The sequence below is a fragment of the Rhinolophus hipposideros genome, assembly GCF_964194185.1.
Source record: "Rhinolophus hipposideros genome assembly, chromosome: 16".
Classification (NCBI taxonomy): domain Eukaryota; kingdom Metazoa; phylum Chordata; class Mammalia; order Chiroptera; family Rhinolophidae; genus Rhinolophus; species Rhinolophus hipposideros.
Window position 1 is genome coordinate 18,424,282 of NC_138062.1, and position 21,638 is coordinate 18,445,919.

The following is a 21,638-nucleotide window of genomic DNA, read 5'->3' on the forward strand; positions in this document are numbered from 1 at the left end:
CAAAGCCAAGAGGCCAGTGAGGCTAGAAAGAGAGACAACAGGGCAAAACATGGCGAGTGAGGTCAGAGCACTAAGGAGGGTCAGCACAGGTCACAGTTAGGACTTCCCTTTGCTCTGGGATTAGAAGTTAGTAGAAGGTATTGAAATAAAAGAGTGTGATCCAACGTCTATGACTTAACTAGCTTTAAAAGAATCAATGTGGCTGGTATGTTGAGAGGAAACACAAAATGACACGGATTGAAGTAGGGATATCAATTAGGAGGCTGTGGCCATAATCCAGGTGAGAGATTAGTATCTGCTTGCATTGGCTTAGTGGTGGGATGTGGGAAGCAGTGAGCGACATCTGGATACACTGTGAAGGCAGACGTGTCATGACCTTTATTTAGGCATGACCTTTATACACACACATATATTAATACATATACATACACATATGTATACACACATATGCACACATACAAATACATAGACTGTATATATAAACTCTCTGCTAGGCAATAGGAAGTAAGGCCTTGTGGTACTGGGAATTCACTTGCTGTATTTCTCTCTTCATAGGCGAAGTTTACATTCTATCAAGTAGTAAAAGTATGACCCACACTCACAACGGAAAACTCTACAAAATTGTGGATCCCAAAAGGTGAGATTTTTTTTTTACATTCCTTTAAATCAAGAAATATTCTTCTCCATGCTATTTTAGTGCATTCAAAGTTGTGATAGAGAAATTGCAATTAGCAATCAAGAAAGAGGAATGCCTCTGCCCCGTCCATATGCTAAGTGCTGTCCTGAGAGGACCCACGTCACCTATCCATGAAGGCGAGACTGGACTAGGCTGAACTTTAATAATAAGCCTTATTTTGATCACACATTCATGTCATTCTTGCTGTCATCAGAGAGCAGCATTATATTTGTGGGATGAGAGTCCTCAGTTAAATGTCAGAGTAGGAGCCGGATGTGTGAGGCAGTAGCTTTGGCTCTAAAGTTGGAAACAATATATGCTCCTTTTCTTTTGAGAAAACTAGAAACATACTGGCAGGCATTACAGCTGCTTGATATGATTTTTGTTAGGCAAGTAGGATATTATTTTGGCAGGTCAACATCTGAGCCTTATTTCAAAACTATGGAAGCTCACAGCTCACAGGTAGGCTTCTGTGTCTAAACAAATGAAAACTGAAAAAGTGTTTTGTTATTTACTTCAGAAAAAAAAAAGATTTGAATGTTTTAATCCTTTAAAGAGTATATTTCTCCCTCCCCTGCTCTTCTCCACTCACCCATCACAACTTCAACACACACACAAGATTCAAATTATCTTGACTCGTAGTTAGTCAATTGTTAGTTTCATGGATAAAAATTGGACTGTCAGAGGCTGCTAAAATTATATATTGTCAAATAGTGATTAGTAATAAGTTTAGAACCAACTGCTACAGAATCTAAGTAATCTCACAGATGCTATTGTTGAACACCAGTAGTTGTCAGACTCTAGCTATACCTTGCTATAAATCTTAAATTCTTTCTACACTCACTTATCTTCATAAATCCATCTGCAAATTTAAATTCTGAATTTCAACTCTTTTTAGAAGTACAAATTCTAGTCACCTGAAAAGTTTACTATAAACAATAATTTAACTCCATTTTTAAAATATTATTTGCAAATTGTAAACTGTGTATGTTTTTCTGAAAAAGTCACTAACGAAGTAGAGCTTCTTGTCCTTTTACCATACCAAAAAACACTATATTTTCTGAGGAAAATAACATTGGTACTACAGAACAAAAAGAATAGTCAGTTCTAAATGGCCGCTCCACAGTATCCCATGTACTCATCTATCATACAATGATAGCATTCCTTCTCTATGGAACAGTACACATTTTCTTTCACAGTAAGAGAAGTACCCATCTATCCACTACTGGGGCTCTTGTACTCCTTGAGAGTGAAATGAATGTTCTCTTTGTGTAAATCAAAGTAATGAGTGAAAAAAAAATCAGATACTTCAGTGATTGTGGAAGTTGGCAACATTAAGGACAAAAATCAAACGAATGTTAATTCATAAAATAGCAGCATTCTAATGATTCATAATGGAGTCTAGGGATTCCACTCAGATCTAATGCCATTAGTTTCGAAATAGGCATTGTTATTGCATTATGTTTGTCAATGTTGATATGCTTTTGCAAGCTTCCTGGTAATATTATAATTATTTCTCCCTCCCCCTCACAACAATCTCTCTTCATCTGGATTGTTTAGTCTGCTGGTGGTGCATTGAGGTGAATTTTACACCTTCAACCCATTATTAGTGTCTAATTACCAGGGTTGCCATAAGGGACCTTGGCTCTGTGATCCTAGGGCCTCTTCCAGTAGGGTGGTCTCAGAGTGACATACCTGAAAGGCCTGACTTCTCATTACGGTGCCTGTTTCTGGTGAGTTGTGTCATGTGTGGGGCCAGGGTTAAGATCTGTGTTTGGTTTTCAGAAGGTGGGGGGAGTAACAGAGTCCCAAAGACATTGTCCTTGTATGTAGGCATAGGCATACATTTCAAAATTAAACGGACTTTAAGAAAACATGTGTTTTCATAAACATTTGTTGGGAGTCTCATGCTGTTTTGATTTAGATGCCAATGTTTATTATTATAGTATTTCTCCCTAGATGAGCTGAATTTCTATATAAGTAGACACGTTAGCGTATGTGAGCGGGATTATTTTGGAAACAAGCTAATTACTAGCCTCACAGTGTTCACGATGTCTGCTTCAAAGCAAAACTGTGTTTTTAAAACTTTGGAGGGAGAAATTGAAGAAAGAGCCATGTCAACTGAAAAAACAATATATAGACATTTCTTGTTATATCAAAAATCTAACTCAAATTAAAATCTTAGGTGAATTGTATTCTTGGGGAGGAGCCCCAGATTTGTTAGAATAATGTTTTCAGAATAACTTTCAAACGTCATTTGACTCCTGGCCCTGGAGGATAATAACAACAAATTATAAAATTTTTATATTCTACATTAGACGTCATAGAAGTTACCTTCTTACTCACCATAGGATTTATGTTTTTTTCTACTTTTCCCTGAACACACACACACTCACATTTAAGAAAGATGAGGGAGTTTAGAAACTATATGGAATATTCTTATCTCATTTTGACAAAAGCAGGCAAGGTTCCAACATTACCAGCTCAGTCTGTAGGATAATTTGGTCTAAGGCTATATGTTACATGATCATTTACATAAGTCTAAAATCATTTACAGTGGGCTTCCTCCTCAGAAAAGGATGGCAAGATACCTGTTATAAAAATCAAATGCCATTACTTATAATGAAAAACCATGAAATAAGAATACAGCCAGGTTTCCCTAAGGCTTAACTAACTTGGGAGTTCTTTAAGGAAAAAGCAGGAAAGTGATGAATTTCACCTCCATACTAGACCACGGAACACAGCTCAGGAACGTGTTCAGAGGTGGGGTAGTCGGTCACATGTCAGGGCAAAGTGGAGTTAAGATCCCATCGATACTAATCACCCAGCTTCCTGGGCCAACTCAGTGGGTCCCCCAAAGTCTCTAGAACTGGGTTCTCCATGCCCTCTTCTGGGGAAGTCCTTCAGCCAGCCGTTCCAGAAAACAGATTCCAATGTACTGAGCACAACAGTTGGGCAATCGTTTTAGGGCCGTCTATTCTAGTCAAGACTAGGGGCGAGTCTATCCTGGTAGCAGGGAGTCCATGGGTCTTGTCTCTGAATGCTCCCTCGTGGTGTGGGACCTTCACTAAGTTATTTCAGCACTGCGTGCCCCTTGGTCCATCCATAAAGTGCTGATGCCCTGCCCCCTTTCTGCAGAGCGCTGTGGAGATCATTAAATCATACATTTACAACATAATACGTTCTTTAGTATTGTTAGTGTTCAGTCCATGTATTCAAGAATTATTTTCGCATGATCTCTCAACTTTTAAGGTTTCTCAGTTCCAAAACTGGGGTAAAGGTGTCTGTGGAGCTGTAAAGAGCTCTTCATACCTAGTTTTCAGATGTCCAAGACATGCCTTGGAATCTCGCTCTTTATTAAAAAATCTTTGCAGAATCAAACAAATGTTCCTGGGAATGGAAACTAAAGAATTCTAATAGAGTTACTCACTTTCCAGACGTTACTGTTATAGAACACAAATTTGTTTCATTTTTGTTTCAGATAAAAATGTTTAAGATAAACTTAAATCAAATGACCTTTTTTTTTTTAATTTTGAAATGTTTCCACGTTATTTCTCCAGGAATTTATAAAACCACATCATTCTTAATCATGTTGATTTAATCACTATGTACCCAGTCTTACTGTATTTTAACATACTGCTTATCTGTTACCCAACCAAGTCATATACAACATTCCCTCAAGAGGCCTATAAATTAACAATGCAAATTCCAGGCTTGAGAGGTCATTTTACATCAATGTTGTACCCCATGTACCCCAAAGCCCTGTGTGACCAATATCAAGAACTGCCCCTCCTGCCTCCTCCCAGCTCCTCCCCTCCAGGCCCCACTTACTACCCTTTGTTTATTTATTTATTTTTAATATCTTCATCCTACTCTTTATTATACTGTATGCTGAAGAGTGCTTTTTCTCAGAAAAAAAAGAAAAGATCACTTCGTAAGAGGAAATCGGTTCTGTTTATCCTTTGCATATGTCTCAGGGAACCAGGCTGGCAGTTCTGCCATCCAAAAGCAAGTCATGCATAATAGAGGGGCTTTAGCCCAATGAGCCAGTCTAGTCCCAATTCATCAGTCAAAGTTTTATGCAAGTGGCCCCCCTAGGTTGATAAATCCCCACAGTGCCTGTTGACCCAGCTGCCAAGTCCTGTTGCTGTAGGCGGTGTTTCCACGGCCACCCTGACAGTAATACAAACTGTTTAGCAGCTCCATTGACCTTTCAGCTATTAACAGGGACACAGGCTCCACCAGGGACTAGTTTTCAAACATGACAGAATTTCTTAACACTAGAGGTCATGAACAAGTATATGCCCTATAAAAATCCATTCAGCATGGTGGATTTAAAGTCTAAAAGACAAGGAAGCATGCTCCACAGTTTTGCCAATATGATTTTTCTACATATCCAATAACTAAAAATGGACATATACTTATGTGCCAGTTTATATTTTATTCTTAACGTACTCTGTTTTATGTTGTGGTGCACCATACCTTTTTAACTAACTAATCCTTTCTAAGCTGCCAGACAGCACCTGAAATTTTAAAGATATATTACAAATAATGGGGTGAGATCAAAGTCAAAACTTCTAATGAATGGATGAGCATGCATACATAATATATGCCAATGACCTAAGCATAACTGGAATGTTATTCTTACTTTACCAAGATTTGCATATATTTATATATGGACACACACTTAAACATACTCAATCCATACAATGCTACAATGCTACGTGGAGCCATCATCTGTTTCAAAGTAAATAATAAATGTTACATAATAATTTATAAAAATATTTTTATTTAAATGACTATGTTATTTTAAAATGCTTGTGTTTTCTTATATGTATGTATATCTATTTGCTGGACATGTGACATATGACTACAGCATTCAAAGGAATTTTCTGCTTTGTACTAATTATAGTCTCTTTTAAATGATCAATTTTGAATGCTGGAATATCAGTTCCTAGAACAATTGTACAAATTGCTATAAGCCCTTGATTGAACTGCCACTAATAAACGGCATTTGTTAAAAAGACATAAAATGGAGAATACGAATAGTGAAGACTATATTCTTCAAAATAAGACTCATTTGTTAAGAGTAGGAAATTCTTAAAAGCATTTGTTTTTAATCCCCATGTATCCTCTCCCCTTGGGACAATGGTGGAAGTCTGATAGTATTAAACCTTCTGAAAATCTTATATTTTTATTGCAAGGCAATATATCATCAGATATTGCATGTACTTGAGAGCAAGACAGATTTAATTACTCTAAACAGCCACATATATTTGTAAAAAGATGTTTTCCAGAGGAAAGTGTACTTTCTAATGAAAAAACTGCATTTTAGCATCATTTTCTTTTTTTTTTTTTACTAATTCATTTTAGTCAAGTTAAATCTGTTCCTCCTTAAATGACCTGTTTTGGTCAACTCTGACAAATAAATCAAAAAGTGTAACATCAAAATTTGGGGATTTGCTATCCCACTATTCGTCAAAGAATTTAAGCCGACATTTCTGTGCTCTTCTAAAGGACAGGGCTTGTTTCAAATTTTCAATTCTCATTTAAAGCATTTAGTGATATTTAAAACTCCTCCTTGCATATAACGTAAAATTAAAACACGAGTAGATTTACACAGATAAGTGGGAAAAAGATTTTTTAGATGATTTCTAAAAGAAAAAAATACTTTAAGTCTGTTAAATTATGTTGTAATCAAACTAATATTTAAAATGCCCATTTTCCCAATTACAGACATTTATTTAGTGTCTAACATTTTTAATAATTATGGTTTATAAGTTAAAACTTGATTTTGGACATGAATTTCTGAACAGAATGTATTTATTTATACTGGGATGCAATGGCTTTTTCTTGTACCCTATTTTTCAGTGTTTTTATTTATCATATCCGAGTAAGTACAATTATACTCTGGATTAAATCAGTCTACAAGTATCTTTTACATGTCTCTTATGTTCAAGATACTGTATTAAGTACTATGGACGGAGAATATAAATGAGAACTTAGTCACATCCTCTAAGGAGCTTATTTTTACCTAAATTGGAAGATTGCACACATTATAAAAAAACGTAAATAATATTACCTGATAGAACACTTTGGAACAAAAAAGTTGTGCCAGAACATCATACATTGTAAGTTGCTGTATTAATGAATGGTCCAGCAGGCTATGTGAACTGAGGTGGGTACGACACAGTGATTTGGTCTAGTCTGTTCTGCTGCATTATGATGTTTTTTCTTTAACACTGATGAGCTCACACATAAAAGAGAATTGTGACTGCATACCATGGAAATTATGTAGATTTTCAAGCAAGTATAGCAACAATTATAAGAAAATGAACAAGCCCTAGAAGGAGCTTTCTCAGCTGAGTGTTAAAATGAAAAATAAGTTCCTGTGCTAGGTTTCCCACCCCCAGGAGGCATTCCTCCAGCCTGGCATGGCTCCCTGCTGGTTGCACTTCCTCCAGAGTTCAAAGCTTCATTTCCATCGCCATTTTGTTTTTGTGTGTTTCTAATATTCCCTGAGGCAGCCTCCAGCTACTGCCTAGCTGCCTATTGGATTGCCCAAATTCTCTTTCAAGGCACCAAGTTTTGTTGTTGTTGTATACACAAAGTTGCAAGATCTTCAGGGGTCTGCCCCAACCCTATTTTTCCCATAAGTCCTATAAGTATATGATTTCGTAGAGTACAAGATTTTTCAAGAACATGTACAATAAATTAAAGGCCTATTTTTATATATTCACCACTAATAATTATAGTAGATCAGTTTTTGAATTTAGGACATTGCAAACATAAGAAGACAAAACACATATGGCAATTTAATAAAATTGGACCTTGTCTGTTTTTTCTAAAAGCAGATGATGTTATCATCTAGTTTCATTAATTATTTCTCCTAGGTTTTCCCTTTCAGGAAATACATAACTTTTCATTTCCTAGTTTTCCCATGGAAATACCATACATTGAGTTAACCTGATAAAATTGAATGAAGGAGACCCACACACCGTTTTAGAAACCTGTGTATTGTGGTAGTGGTGTTTGGATTGTGAGATTAACAGGGCTTGAAATATGGGTGCCTTGCTCCCTTTTCCCTAAAGTACGGGGACCAGTAGAGTGGAAAGAACGCTCGGCTAAATAAGAGTTGCAGACTATCTGTAACTAGCTGTGTGAAAGCCATTTAATCTCTTTGCATACGTTCTAATCCTTAAATTCACGAATAAAAAGACTGACCCTGTCTCATGAGGATAAAGTTGACTATGAAATTACTGAAAAGTTTAAGTGGCTTCATTATTTGCATTTATTATGGTTGTACCTTTAACCATAGAACAAAATTTAGTAAAAATTCTGATAATCTTTTTTAGTACTAGGCAGCCAATCCCATGGCTCACTTTGCCACACTTCTGACCCCTTTAGAGTTTAGCGTCCCCTCAGTCACAACCTGCCCAGGTATTAAAGCCAATCAACTCTACTTCTGAGTGAGCATATGCTCAGCATTTAAATTAAAGACCTCAAAATGAAGAGAACATCAGTCACAGAGAAAACAGCCAAAGCCAGCTAGCTATATTTTTTAGCACATTCAGAACGGAGAAATGTAGTAGTTCAAGACACGGTCTGGAAATAAGACAAAACATTGGCTTTACCCAGCCTAAATTCAAACTCTTGAAATGTACAAAACAAATTTAAAAAATTAATACAATACATAATGTACATAAATTCTGAGTTATTCTTGAATTTATCTTTCCCAGTACCAGGGTTACTTGGGACATATATAAAAAAACATTTCTGCAGACTCCATATAATATAATGTTAAAGAAAGCATTCCTTATGAATGAAATGAAAGAGGTAGCTCATAAAACATTCAATTTTTTGGTATACTTTAAATTGTACTTTAAAAATACTGGTAGGAAATGTGATTGCTGTCCATTCTGCCATGAAGTCCCAGTGATACCAATATTGCATGGTCTCATTGAAATACTGGTAATATTGAGACAAATTCTACAACATTACACAAAAATAGATTCCATTTTCTCTGTTCTCCTACCTGGAATATGATTGTTATGAATGTATAAGATTCTTTACAGCCAAATTGAATTTGTGTATTATTGTTTTCCTAGCTATTACGAAAGAGCTATGTATAGTCACAAAACATGCTGTCAATCCATCGAAATCCAAAATTCTACTCTTCATGGGTAAACTGACACTGAAAAGAGAAATGTCAACATGAGCAAGAAAAATTTAGTGAATACTTAGACTAAAGAAAATTATCCAGACTGAAAAAAAAGAAAAAAAGAACAACAAAAAACAAAACCTAGATTTTTGTTTAGTTCCCATCTAGGTGTGTATATGTAGTAATTATGTATACATACGATGGTTTATTGTAAGGTGACAATAATAACAAAGTTCAAGTTTACTGGTTTTATTTCCTTTTCTCCCCATTCCATGTAAAGGAATCCTATTATTTTCAATGGAAGGAAGAAATGTCACTAGAACAAAGTGTGAGCGGAGGGGGGTAGTTGGGCTCATCAAAAATCTTTGTCACACTTCACCAAATATAATACCAGAAAAATTAATTTTAATACACCGACTTAATTCCTACATGAAGGAGAAAACAATCATATCTCATTATGTCATACTTATTTCTTAGCATGTTATTTATTTACTGTGATTGTAGTATAAAAATGCTTCCTTTAGAATGAATTAAAATGAATTTAACAGAAGAATTTTGTAAAACTTGAGTTAGTTTATGCAATACAAATACAGCAAGTGTATGTATTTAGTTTTATGCTTATGATATAAAAGTGTAGCGGTTAGATTTTAATGCTATCCCTCCCTTAAATAGTCCATATACTCCTAATATCTTCAGTCAATAGCATAGAAAAGAAACAAACATCCTTTTAAAATTCCATATTCTTAATAATTTCATTCATTCATTTATTCAATAGGTTTTTAATAAGCCTCTCCCATGTGCTATTCCACTCTTCTAGGTCCTGGAGAGACACAGGAGAAGAAAGGGAAATATTTGTGTTCATAGAGTTTATATTCCAGGAAAAGTATTTGAGAAAGTTTCTACTGTATGCATTCAATTCAATTTAACAAACATTTACTGAATGCCTATATAGGATATTCCTAGCTCCTATGAATATAAGTAGTTGAAAGAGATAAAATACTTTGATGGCTTAAATGTCATCTTTCTATAACATCCTTCAATCCTAAACTAAGTGCTCCCTTGTCTGTATTCCTGTGTTACTTCATTTGCACCAATTTTACAGAATTATTCTTTTGTGTTTGTATGTCTGTCTTCCCCATGGTGTCTCCATGTGTCTCAGAACCTTGTTTTGTTTATGTCTTATTCCCATGAAGAGCACAGTACTTGCTCGAGTAAATGACTGGGCTTGAAGAGGCTTGAATACGCAGCTTTTCCCCTCTGAAGGCATTCATTTCAATTAGAAAGGGAAAAGGACATAGGATAACCCATTCCTTAAGAGAAGTGAAGTCCTATAAGAGACAGGCTATGTTTCATATAATTTTCATGCTAAAGGATCGCCAATAGAATAACAATTTAAAAGACAGGAAGAGGATTTATTGGACATGCTAAGTGGGAAATGTTAGTTGTCAACTTCATGAAAGAAGAAAAAGAATATTTTCCCAGGTATTTAAATAAAAACTTAAGGGAATCATAATGTTTATATATGACAGCCACACAATCTTATATAAGCTAAGGTCAACAAGCCCAAATATGAAATGATTCCATCCACTGGTGAGCATTTACTAAATCTTAGGTAAAAAAAAAAAAAAAAAAAAAAAAAAAAAAAAAAAAAAAAAAAAAAAAAAAAACAACAACAAAAACCCGTAGAATTCCTTCTATAGTCTGAGTTTCCACATATTTGAAGGTTTGGTGAAACATAGCAAAGCATCTAATTGGAAGGCCAGCAGAGAAGCAAGGATCAGACCCCACCTGAAGAACTGTACTTCAGTTCGGGATCCTTATATCATGTCCTCATTCCCTTCCCCAGTGCACCTGTCAGCCTCGCTCGGCCTCAAACAGGCATCTTCTGGTTGTTGCTGTTTGACAGGAGGCACCTACATTTGTGATGTAAATGGCGCCTCCTCCTCTTTAGATTCCTCTGCTGAGGCATACACCACATAGCCAAGTGGTGTATGAGCTATGTGCCTGCGTACTTTGCATCATGCATAACATGTAATACATTTTTGACACACTCTACTTCTGGGTCTCTTTTCTTGAATGAGTCAGAAAGAGGGCAAACGAGTGACTAACAAGTAGAATTGGATAAATGGAATTTCAGTTACCAGTAAAATTTGAACAACACCTGTTTACTGAACGCAGCTTAGTAAATGACGATGGCCTGTGACTCAGAACTTCACGGCTACTGAAACATGGCTCTTCTGAGGGTCAAAAATGCCACCATGTCTCACATAGAAAGCCAGACTTTTGTATGAGGAAGGGAGAGAGCAGACTAGGGCTATTCAACAAGAAGTAGTAGAAGGAAAAAAATAATGCCCTCACTTTGGTTGGCATAACCATTTAACATTTTCTCCACTTATCCCACCCTGCCATTACTCCTACAAAGACTCCCTTCGTTTACATATGGAAAATATTCATTGATGTTTTCTGAGTGAAAATATGCTCAGTTCATGGAATGCTTTAGGACCTTTCACATAAATTGACCATTTCTAGGTTTGAGTAAGAGGTTGAATAGCGTTAAGGGAGTTTTCTGAATTGTCATGTTTAGTTGTGAAACACAGTACTTTCAACTTAGAGTAGGATTTTTATTGGAGAGAAGAGCTAAAGAAGTCACTACATATTTTAATATGGCTTTGAGTCATTGTAGAAATAGCCTGAGGTCAGGCCCCAAATTACTATCGCTGCTGACAGTGTCACAGGGCCATAACAGGACAACCCATCTCAGGAAAACCCGAGTCTAAAGGGATTAATTATTTGCTTCTCTCAGAAAGCTATATCATTTACCACTTGTGGTGGTTTTGGCCTATAATTATCACCTTCTTTGTTATGGAACTTATAGAGTCCAACTGCTTTGACAACCTAAAGATGGTGATTGGACTGGTGATGACGGGTTTGCTTACATTCCTTAGCTGAAAAGAAATTTCTCACCACAGTGTGGCACAGGTAACCGTGCCTGATAAGAAGAGTACCACTGCACATTTGTTCCCAAAGATCAGGTAGTGAATAGTCGGTCGTGACCATGATGTCAGCCTGACCCAGCTTGAGAGACAGCCTCTTATATCAAAAACAGTAAGAACCATAAAAATCCGAAGGCATCTTTGTCCCTCTCTAAGTGTCGGCAGTTGTAGAGCAATTAAAAGAAAGACTACGACTTTTTACTTGGCAGATAAGATGTTTCTGTTTGCTATCAATAGAATTCTTTTTCTTCATAGCAGGAAAAAAAAATCAAAAAAGTTTATATATATATATATATATATACACACACACACACACATATTCATCTATATTTGTATCATTCTTTCATAGAGTTGAAATTTTGAGTCAATAGTACACACACACACACACACACACACACACACACAGTGTGATATCCTTTCTAGAAAAATCAGTCTAAAAAAAACTTAGAAGAAATGTAAAATTGAAACAAATGGATACTCCAGGTTTTTAGGCTGTAAGTGCTCATTTTGATGAAGGTCTTCAGCCCTGTGAAATTGCCAAAAATGGCAATAACACATGAAACCTATCTCAGACACTATTCCTAAAACTTTTTGTAGATCTGGGGGAAAAAGGTTTTAAAATATCTATCCATCTGTATTTGAAAATTTGTAATTGCTAGAGGTTCTTAGCTACCAAATGTAAAATATCAATGTAATTACATTTTTAATCAATGGATTTTGATCATGATAAAGTTTCTTACAATGTTTGCTATGTTCTCTTTGGTTCAAAACTGGCTAGTTTGTGTCTTTACCAGTGTCTACTTTCTATTCTCACAAAGTTGTCAATCTTTCTGAGTCACTTAAAAGAAAGGTCTGCTTAGAAAGCAAGAGACATGCTTTGTAAGCCACAAAATCACTAGATTTCATTCCAGTATTGATATTCAACAAAAATACACTTCAATGTCTGTCTTTTGCTGCAGACCTCTGGTGCCTGAGGAATGCAGAGCGGCAGTACAACCTGCCCAGACGCTCACATCAGAGTGCTCCCGGCTCTGTCGGAATGGCTACTGTACCCCCACAGGAACGTGCTGCTGCAGCCCCGGATGGGAAGGGGACTTCTGCAGAATCGGTTAGTACTTCTTTTGTTCCCTGGGAAAGACTGGGCATGGAGCAGTCCTTAGGAACTCAAGAACTTAGCACCAGTTATTTCTTCTAGAATTACCTAGTGTTCGATATTTAGCCATTTACAATATGTTAATGCTCAGTCTGCTCCTGAACTTAATTTGTAAATGGGATCTTTCCCGTTTTCTTAATGTAAGCAATGCACATATGAGTATATAACTTAGTTATAATCATAAAAGACTTTTAAATAATTGAGTCTCTTTTAAAAAGTAAAAAACAAAAACAGCACCGAGATCATCTCGATGGGCTCTCAGGTCTTGGGTTTGCGATTTCACACCAGCCAGTGACTTCGCGTTTGCAAAGCCCCTCTCCAAGTGCCACCATTTTCCAGACACCCCATAAATACCCTCCCTAACTTTACTGCTTTTCTGGCTACAGTGCACTAAAAACAGGGGTTTTCAGTGGTCATTATTAAACAAGAGGGGAAAACTGAATTATCTAGAGGCATATATGAGATTTTTAAATTCTTTTTGCCAGTCTCTTGTGAACCCTCAAGCAGGTGTGCAGATGCTCAGAGAGAGCAAAGGAGATTTAGGTCACGGTTACTCTGTCCTTTAACCAGAGATTTCCTCAATCAATGATGTTTAAATCCTACTTGGTATGAAGTAAGAAAATTAAGTAAATTTAGATACAGAGAGTTTAAGATGTATATGTTGAAAATGCATTTTCAGGAGAAATTTTTTTCCTTTCTTTTCATTGTATCTTTGAGATGATGGATGGAAACTAAACCTACTGCGGTAATCATATCACAATCTATGTAAATCAAAGCATTATGCTGTACACTTTAAACTTATAGTGATGTAGGCAAATTATTTCTCAATAAAACTGGGGGAAAAAAAGTTGCCATCAGGATAAAAAAATGCATTTTCAATAACCAGCATATACGCATTACTACAAAAAGTTTTCATCTCCGCTATTTCAAATATTAAAGTATCTCCTGCCGATGAAAATTAAAATTCCCAATATTAATATTATCCTTAATTCATCTTTTTCCTTTATCCTAAAAACGCGTTTGCTTCAAAAAAGTTACAACTATACTTGTCTACTTTCTATATTGTACGACAAAAACTAGCCAACATTTAAATTCACATATGCAGTATACATTTTAAGCTTAAATTGCTTCAGCACTAATAACATTCCACGATTGATTTATTCTATGGTTACATATCTAGGGAAGAGCTATCATAATTAAAACGCAACAGAAATTAAGTAATTACATTATTTAAAACAACTGCTTACATTTTGTTGACCCAATCTGACTCCCTTTTCCTTAGATGGCAGAAAAATGAGACTGAGTGTTCAATTGCAAATGCTAATATTCTAATTCCTGGTGATATATCTTCCCTCTGCTTCCTTTGAGGCCTAACAATACCATGTTTCCCCGAAAATAAGACCTGGCCGGATCATCAGCTCTAATGCGTCTTTTGGAACAAAAATTAATATAAGACCCAGTCCTGATTTAAGACTGGGTATAATATAATATATAATATAATATAATATAATATGATATAATAAATTAATATAATGTAATGTAATATATAATATACTATAATATAATATAACAAAATATAACATAATATAACATAATATAATATAATACCCAGCCTTATATAACATAAGACCAGGTATAATATAATATAATACTGGGTATAATATAATATAATTTCAATACAATACAATATGATATAATACAATACCAGGTATAATATAATATAACATAATATAATATAATACCTGTTATAATATAATATAATATAATATAATATAATATAATATAATATAATATAATATAATACAATATAAGACTAGGTCTTATATTAATTTTTGCTCCAAAAGACGCATTAGAGCTGATGGTCCAGCCAGGTTTTATCTTCGGGAAAACATGGTATATATTCTCTCCACTTCTTTTATATAGTGTCCATTGTGTTTTATTCCTTACCTTGTATTTTGCTTAACTTCTCAAACTACCAGATAATAAAATTTATTGAGTGCTTCTAATAATAGTATGTTTAAACTGAGGGTAAACAAATTACTTTGAATAAGGATAGCATTATATACACCATAGTCAATATTAATAATAATAATATGTGATATAAATGAAAATAGATATCCTTTGAGTTAACATTTATTGAAATAAAGTAATCTTCCTACTAAATCAATTTAAATAATTTGCATATGTAAGATAAACCACACCATTTTATAAAAGTAATCCATTCATGATATTTTTGACCCAAGCAAGAACTTTATTCCTATATTCACATAGTTTGCTCATTTCCCACAAATTTAAAAGAAAAATGTCTAACTACTTTCATCTTGTTCTTCCTTTTCCATGTGTCAGCCACAGACCCCTGGATTTTGATTGATGCATTTGCAAAGGTTAAAATGACCCTGTTCCCTGAAATTATAAGGAAATGTATTCAAAGAATTTGATTCTGGGGCTGCACACCCCAGATTTATTCTATCAGTAAGGGACAATTAAGTTATATATCCAATTTTCTCTCTCCATCTCATTTTGTAAATCTTTACATTCCCACCTATATTGTCATCGTAAAAATCCTTTTATGAAGAGGTTCTGTGCTGCAGAGTAACCCTGAAAAGGACAACTAAGAACTTCCTTTGATGGCTGACTGCACTGACCCAGGAAGGGGCTTCAAAGTGAACAGAGATGAAGCATAGGCTACCCCCTACCCAGGAGCAGAGAGCAGAGATACTATGGAGTCTAAGTGGTAGATACTGCAGCTAACCAAAATCAAAAACTGACCATCCCTTTATGCTGCATTGGAGATGCTCGAGCTACAGGACCTTTCTCATGGACCAGCCCTTCCCACACTGAGGTCCGAACCCGGAGGAGTGGGAACACAGAGTTACTTGAAAGGTCATCTGTTGGAAGTGCCCTAGTGGAGCCGAGACTTGAAAGAACTGAAACAATCGTTTTAAATAAGTCAGTTCTGCAAGGGATTGAAATTGTTTCCCGTGAGCTATACTTGTCTGGAAATGTCTCCTACTCTCTGCTGAGTTCCGGCCCCCAAATGACTGTGGGTCTGAAAGCGCTCTTCCCTTCTTATCTTTCTTATCTTTTGGATCATTTTCTGTTCCTTCTCCTTTCCCTCCCTTCCCTTACTCATCACATATTTGTTGGCCTCATATTTGGTGCTGTTTCTGACATACACAGTGAGAGTGTGATTTTATTGCTTTTTTTTTTTTCTCCCAGCAAAATGTGAGCCAGCATGTCGTCATGGAGGCGTCTGTGTTAGGCCGAACAAATGCCTCTGTAAAAAAGGATATCTTGGTCCTCAATGTGAACAAGTGGACAGAAACATCCGCAGAGCGACCAGGGCAGGTATCCTTGATCAGATCATTGACATGACATCTTATTTGCTGGATCTAACAAGTTACATTGTATAGTTTCTGGGACTGTTTGACTATTCCTTTCCAATGGGCATTTATTTTTTATCCTGTCATTAAAAAGAAAGACTGTTATCCTGCTACACACTCCTGTGATTTCATTTTCTTTTATTAATTTAAAAATAATTTCCAGAAATGTGCAGATTCTGTGTGTGTATGTTGGCACGTTTGTTCACATACGCATGTACACACACACACTCACAACCCCTATACGCATGGTTACAGAACAGATGGGTTTTAAAATTATATATTTCCTTGTGTGGAGTAATTTACACAGAAATTCCATTGTAAATTGATAACGGAATTTTTATATCACCAGAAGAGATTATTTGACTTCCTAGGAATTTTCTGTCTGTAATAACTAAAGTCAACTTTAATAGAGTTTTGAAACATTACTGTGCAATCTGATGGATCTAATAAAAAAAGGCAATATTTTTATATTAAAGGACTATAATGTGAGAATGTTTCAGAACTCCCTGATGAATTTCTAAATGGGCAACTTGATACAAAATTGTAATCTTCATTTTTATCAATGTATCCAATTACAGAATGTTATGCACTTACTTTTTTATTGGCAGAGAAATCTGGTTACTCTAGCTTAATATCAAGATTGTTTTCAAGTGTTTTATAATTAAATCATAACAGCATATTCTAAAACCAATCTTCCTAAAAGGTCTGCTTTTATTGTATATTTTATTTAACAATAGGCACTGGGTTTGTGTTACATATTTATATTTTTTATTTTATTTTTATAATATAGACATCACCTAGATGAAACACCTTTACCCTGTCCTGTAAAATACTAAAGTTACATTTTTCACCAACTTAATTGGAAAGAAGGGGAGTGAGAAAGCAAACAGCTTTAATGTGCTGTGGATCTAATCTAGCAATGTATCCTTGTGCCAACATGTAATCATTAACGACGGATGAAAAAGCAAGAAAACAGCCAATCCTTATAAAATTCCAGCATTAAACATTTGTAAAGTGCTTTTCACCATAGCAAGACTGTCAGAGTATATGTGATTAGAATGTTGCAGATTGCACACTTAATCGAACCTCACTGGAGAAGAGCTCACTCGTTTTTAACAAATCTTGGCTATGTAAGCTGTCACTTGTACAAATTTTTAATATAATAATTTGCTTGCCAAATATGACTTTCCGTGTATATGTTCCTTCAGAACTCAATGAAAATCCTCTTTGGTTCATGTATGAATAAATTTCTGTAAATGTTCTGTTCAGGTTTTGAAAGAAATGCTATGTTCTAACTTAAAACTGCAAAAAGTCGTATAGACATTTTTCTTAATGGTTGTCAAGGCCAGGTCTCCATGTTTGGATTATAACAAAATTATACGGCCTCCTTGCACTACTGAAAAAACATCTACCCATGACACACGCACACCCACGATAGGTGGTCCTTCTGTAAACATCTGTTCCCCCAGAATCGAAATTGGAGAATTGTATAGATTATGCAGCACAGGGTGACTTTCCAAACCTGCTCCTTACTTTTAGGAATACGAACCTCAATTAAAAAGAATAAAATCTTGTAACTAGTATTTCTCTATTGTTTTAAAGCAGGAGATTTGCAATTAAAGCACAGAGAGCATTTATATAGAAACCACAATGTAGAAAGATTGGTTAAGTACACTGCTCTTGTCTTCCATATATGATTACTTAAGTTTCAAGTGACCTCATGCCAAATGGAAATGGGTTGAGAAATCTTGGTTCAGTGCTTAGTGAACAATAGCCTGCATTAAAAAGTGCATGCATAATTTTGCACAATTTAGATTCAATTGACAGTCCATTCAAAGAAGTCTCAGGATTAAATGAGCATGGAGACCAAATTGCCCTCTTACCCCAGAAAAGGGGTGGTCCCTTCTAGTCACACTAACACTTCATTGGCCCAACAGTGTGACAAATCTTGCACTGAACCCTGCATCTGTAGGTTAATAGCAGTCTTTTGTCTCCATTGCTTTCTCTTCGTAGCCCTTTTACTGAATTCCATCACAGAAAGTTTTACAATTTAAAAAAAAAATGTCCTGACAACCATTTTTGTAAATGGACCTTACCATCTAATCATCCCTTATTCAGCGTGGGTGACATTAACAGAATGTGAACCTCTTGTGAGAGAACCAGCTGTCTAAATCTGTCAAATTGTGCAGTTTTATTACACATTCTCCTGTTCATAGTTCCACTGAAAACAACAAGGATACTGCTATATATTCGGCAAAATCTAAAAAACTCAGCGTTTCTTCTTACAGTCTTAATCTTTCTGTCTCTTCCAAAATAAAAGGTGTTATATTGCCATTAGTTCTCCTATTTAAAATATCTATATGAAATTGACCAGACCCAGAGTTTTTATATAGTCCTTTCCCAAGTGAAAGCTTCAGATGACTTAGAAAAACATATGTACCCCAGGTGTCACTGCTTTTCCTATTGTGAGTCATTAGAATAAAAGACCAAAATCTTGTAAAAAGAAGATAGCAAGATCCATGGATATTACACCCCCGCAAAGAAAGGAAAGTCACTGGAATCATTTCAGTTTTTAAGAGAGATGTAAATAGCAATGGCCGATTGATGGCTACATATTTTAAACTCCAGTGGTCATTTCAAACAATCTTTTGAACTTCTCTCTCAAGTAGATTTTTAAAATATGTGGCTGGAGAATTGTCTTAAAGGATTCATGATGACAGGCAGGTAGGCACTGGTTGAAAAGTATGAGCTAGGGAAAAGTTATGTTTCATCACACAAATGGCAACACCTATGTCTACTCAGTTCATAAAGCAAACAGTAAAAGTGGAAGAAAAATGTCCTTGGTATGAATGCAGATGTGTGAGATAAAGGTAAAATCATGAAATAGAAAAATGTATATTGTTAAAGCTTTGTTCATTCTAGAGATTAATATTTGGGTGTCAGTTTAATGTGAAATGCTGTTATGGCAGTTGTAAAAAATTGGGGGGAAAAACTTTCTACCACTGCTTCTGCCAAACTCTTGTCCTACTTAATAGAACCTTGTTGTCTTGCCAGTTGTATAAGGTAATGAGAAGCAAACTGAATTGGCACATCATTAAAGTGAAAAGAAGGGAAGATTTAAGAAACTTGAGTGGTGATAAAAAGTGCTTTAATCCATACCTTTTCTTCTTGGAATTTTGTTTCAATGTGACTATTATAAAATATATTTTTCATTTTATCATAAAGAATACTCAGACGTTTTCTCAGATTAATGGACTATCTCATCAAGAAAGAGCAAAGAAACCTACACATACAACATATACGACACACAACCTAAATAGAAAACCATTATCTTTTTCATTTACATACTTCAGAGCAGGCACCACTTCTATATTTATTTCTTTGGGAACAATTACATAATAACATACTAACAATTTTTAATATATTTCTTTTTAATATTGTTTTTATCTCGGAATCATCTACTATACAACAAAGCCTACTAGGTGTTAGACATGAGGTTAGATGCTACACCTAGTGTCTTTTAAAGGATACATTAATTAAATTTTTATTAGTCTTTTTTAGCTTTGAAACATAAAAGAGAAACCAAGTTCAAATTGTTAAGAGGAAAGATAATGTATACAATAGACAGTGTAGTTGTCTGTTCAATAAAGTTGCCAAACATCTCTATAGAATGTTACCTATGATCTCTCTCCCTGCCCTTTCTTCTCCTGCCCCCCACCCCATATATCCTTCTTCCTTTTAAACGCTCCCTTCTCCTCTCTTTCTACTGTTTTTTAACGAAACAGACACGTCCTCAGTACGCACATGATGAAGATGGCCTGGGGCAGGTTGCTATTGATTTTGCTGGTTATGATCTTTTCTTTGTTTTCCTGAAAAAATACCCTTTCCTGGTGTCATATTTGCTCAGACTCTATATCTTTAGACAAATATGAACATACCAGTCCAATCTATTACAATCATTGAAAGAAGTAACCAAAAGCATAAATGACCCCCAGCCCAGATGCTTCTGTTCAGCTGGTGTTCGTTCCATCATAGATACAGGAAAGACACGAAAATATCCCCAGTATAGAGCCAGCTAACAATAGGGAAAGTCAATAGCTATTTCCTATTCAAGCAACAACCATCTCTATGGAGTTTCTTTTGAAAAAGGTTATTCCAAATCTATGAGGGAAAAATAAGAAGTAGTTCCTCAATGGAGACTTCAGAATCTTCTTTCCCCAACCCAGATGAGACGTGAATTTGCAAAGAAGTCAGACCAAAGTGCGATGCCCAGAAAATGTACATATTTCTATACTGCCCCAGGAATTGAGTGGGCCTGTTATCGTGAATGCTGGCAATACTTTCAGAGAGTTCCTCTTTAGAATATCCAAAAGAAATATATGTTTGCTATCTTACCTTCTTTCTCTTCATCACACCAACACAAATTAGTCCTATCTCCAATACTTCATGTGATATCAAAGAAGGTCGGAAACCTAAGAATAGAAGCATTTTGATATTAAAAATACTAAGAACACGACCAGAGAACCTGGCAAACATTAATCTTAGCAAACTTCAACCTTCTTTCTCTTAAATTTCTCCTAAGTTTGGGAAATTGCCTTAAAATCAATGTTTCGGAGATAGACATGTATTCATGAGAACATGATCAGTGTTGTACTAGTACTGTTTTCTTTTCAGTACCGTGGTAGTTTCCCTAGCTGCTATGAAGAGATTTATTCACTTATCAGATTAGCACTTTTCTTAGATTCTTCATTAAATCTGAACCCAAGATACATCCATCATTTACCTTGCTTTCTTTTATATAGGCTATATATAAATTGGTTGGAAAAATAAAAAAATAAATATGGGATCTCTTGTATAAACATAAAACTAAGCCTAAAACCTATTAACCTGTTATTGCTTTTTTTAGCCAGATTATACAATGGCTTACCAAAAAAAAAAAGGTACCAGCATGAATTCTAAGCTTACTTCTCATATATATCACTAAGACAGACATCATGTTTCAGGTGAGATTTTTTTTGCATATGTAGATGATTTATTACTTAAAGTCAAAATACATGTAAACATATACAAGCAAATTAACATAAATATGCGATGAGTTATCTCAATTGATTATAATTTTTTAAGTTAAAAATATTTTTAGAAAGAACAGAACATTAACAGTGATGGGAAATTCATAATGGCTAAATATAAGCTCTGTCGTCACAGTTAGAAACTAATTCTTGTACATTTCTTTTTGAACTAAAAATAACTAACCAAGTTTCCATTCACAAGA

The 21,638-nt window shown here is 35.2% G+C and overlaps 2 protein-coding genes across 6 annotated transcripts in view; one reads left to right on the top strand and one right to left on the bottom strand.

The window, feature by feature from the left end:
• HHIP (hedgehog interacting protein) overlaps positions 1-18,418 on the top strand; it is an 84,894-nt gene extending 66,476 nt beyond the window's left edge. For 2 of the 3 annotated variants that reach the window (XM_081075690.1, XM_081075692.1), the window contains exons 11-13: positions 556-637; positions 12,790-12,938; positions 16,203-17,049. In XM_081075690.1, the coding sequence (XP_080931816.1) occupies positions 556-637; positions 12,790-12,938; positions 16,203-16,396 (425 nt within the window). In that variant the 3' untranslated portion in view covers positions 16,397-17,049. Of the gene's footprint in view, positions 1-555; positions 638-12,789; positions 12,939-16,202; positions 17,050-17,156 lie in introns of those variants that run through there. The other variant, XM_081075691.1, reaches the window with a different exon arrangement.
• Positions 1-21,638, bottom strand: part of ANAPC10 (anaphase promoting complex subunit 10) — a 273,020-nt gene that overhangs the window by 68,932 nt on the left and 182,450 nt on the right. For 2 of the 3 annotated variants that reach the window (XR_013995059.1, XR_013995060.1), the window contains exon 6: positions 20,762-20,838. The gene's annotated coding sequence lies outside the window, so the exon portion shown is untranslated. Of the gene's footprint in view, positions 1-19,811; positions 20,839-21,638 lie in introns of those variants that run through there. The other variant, XM_081075696.1, reaches the window with a different exon arrangement.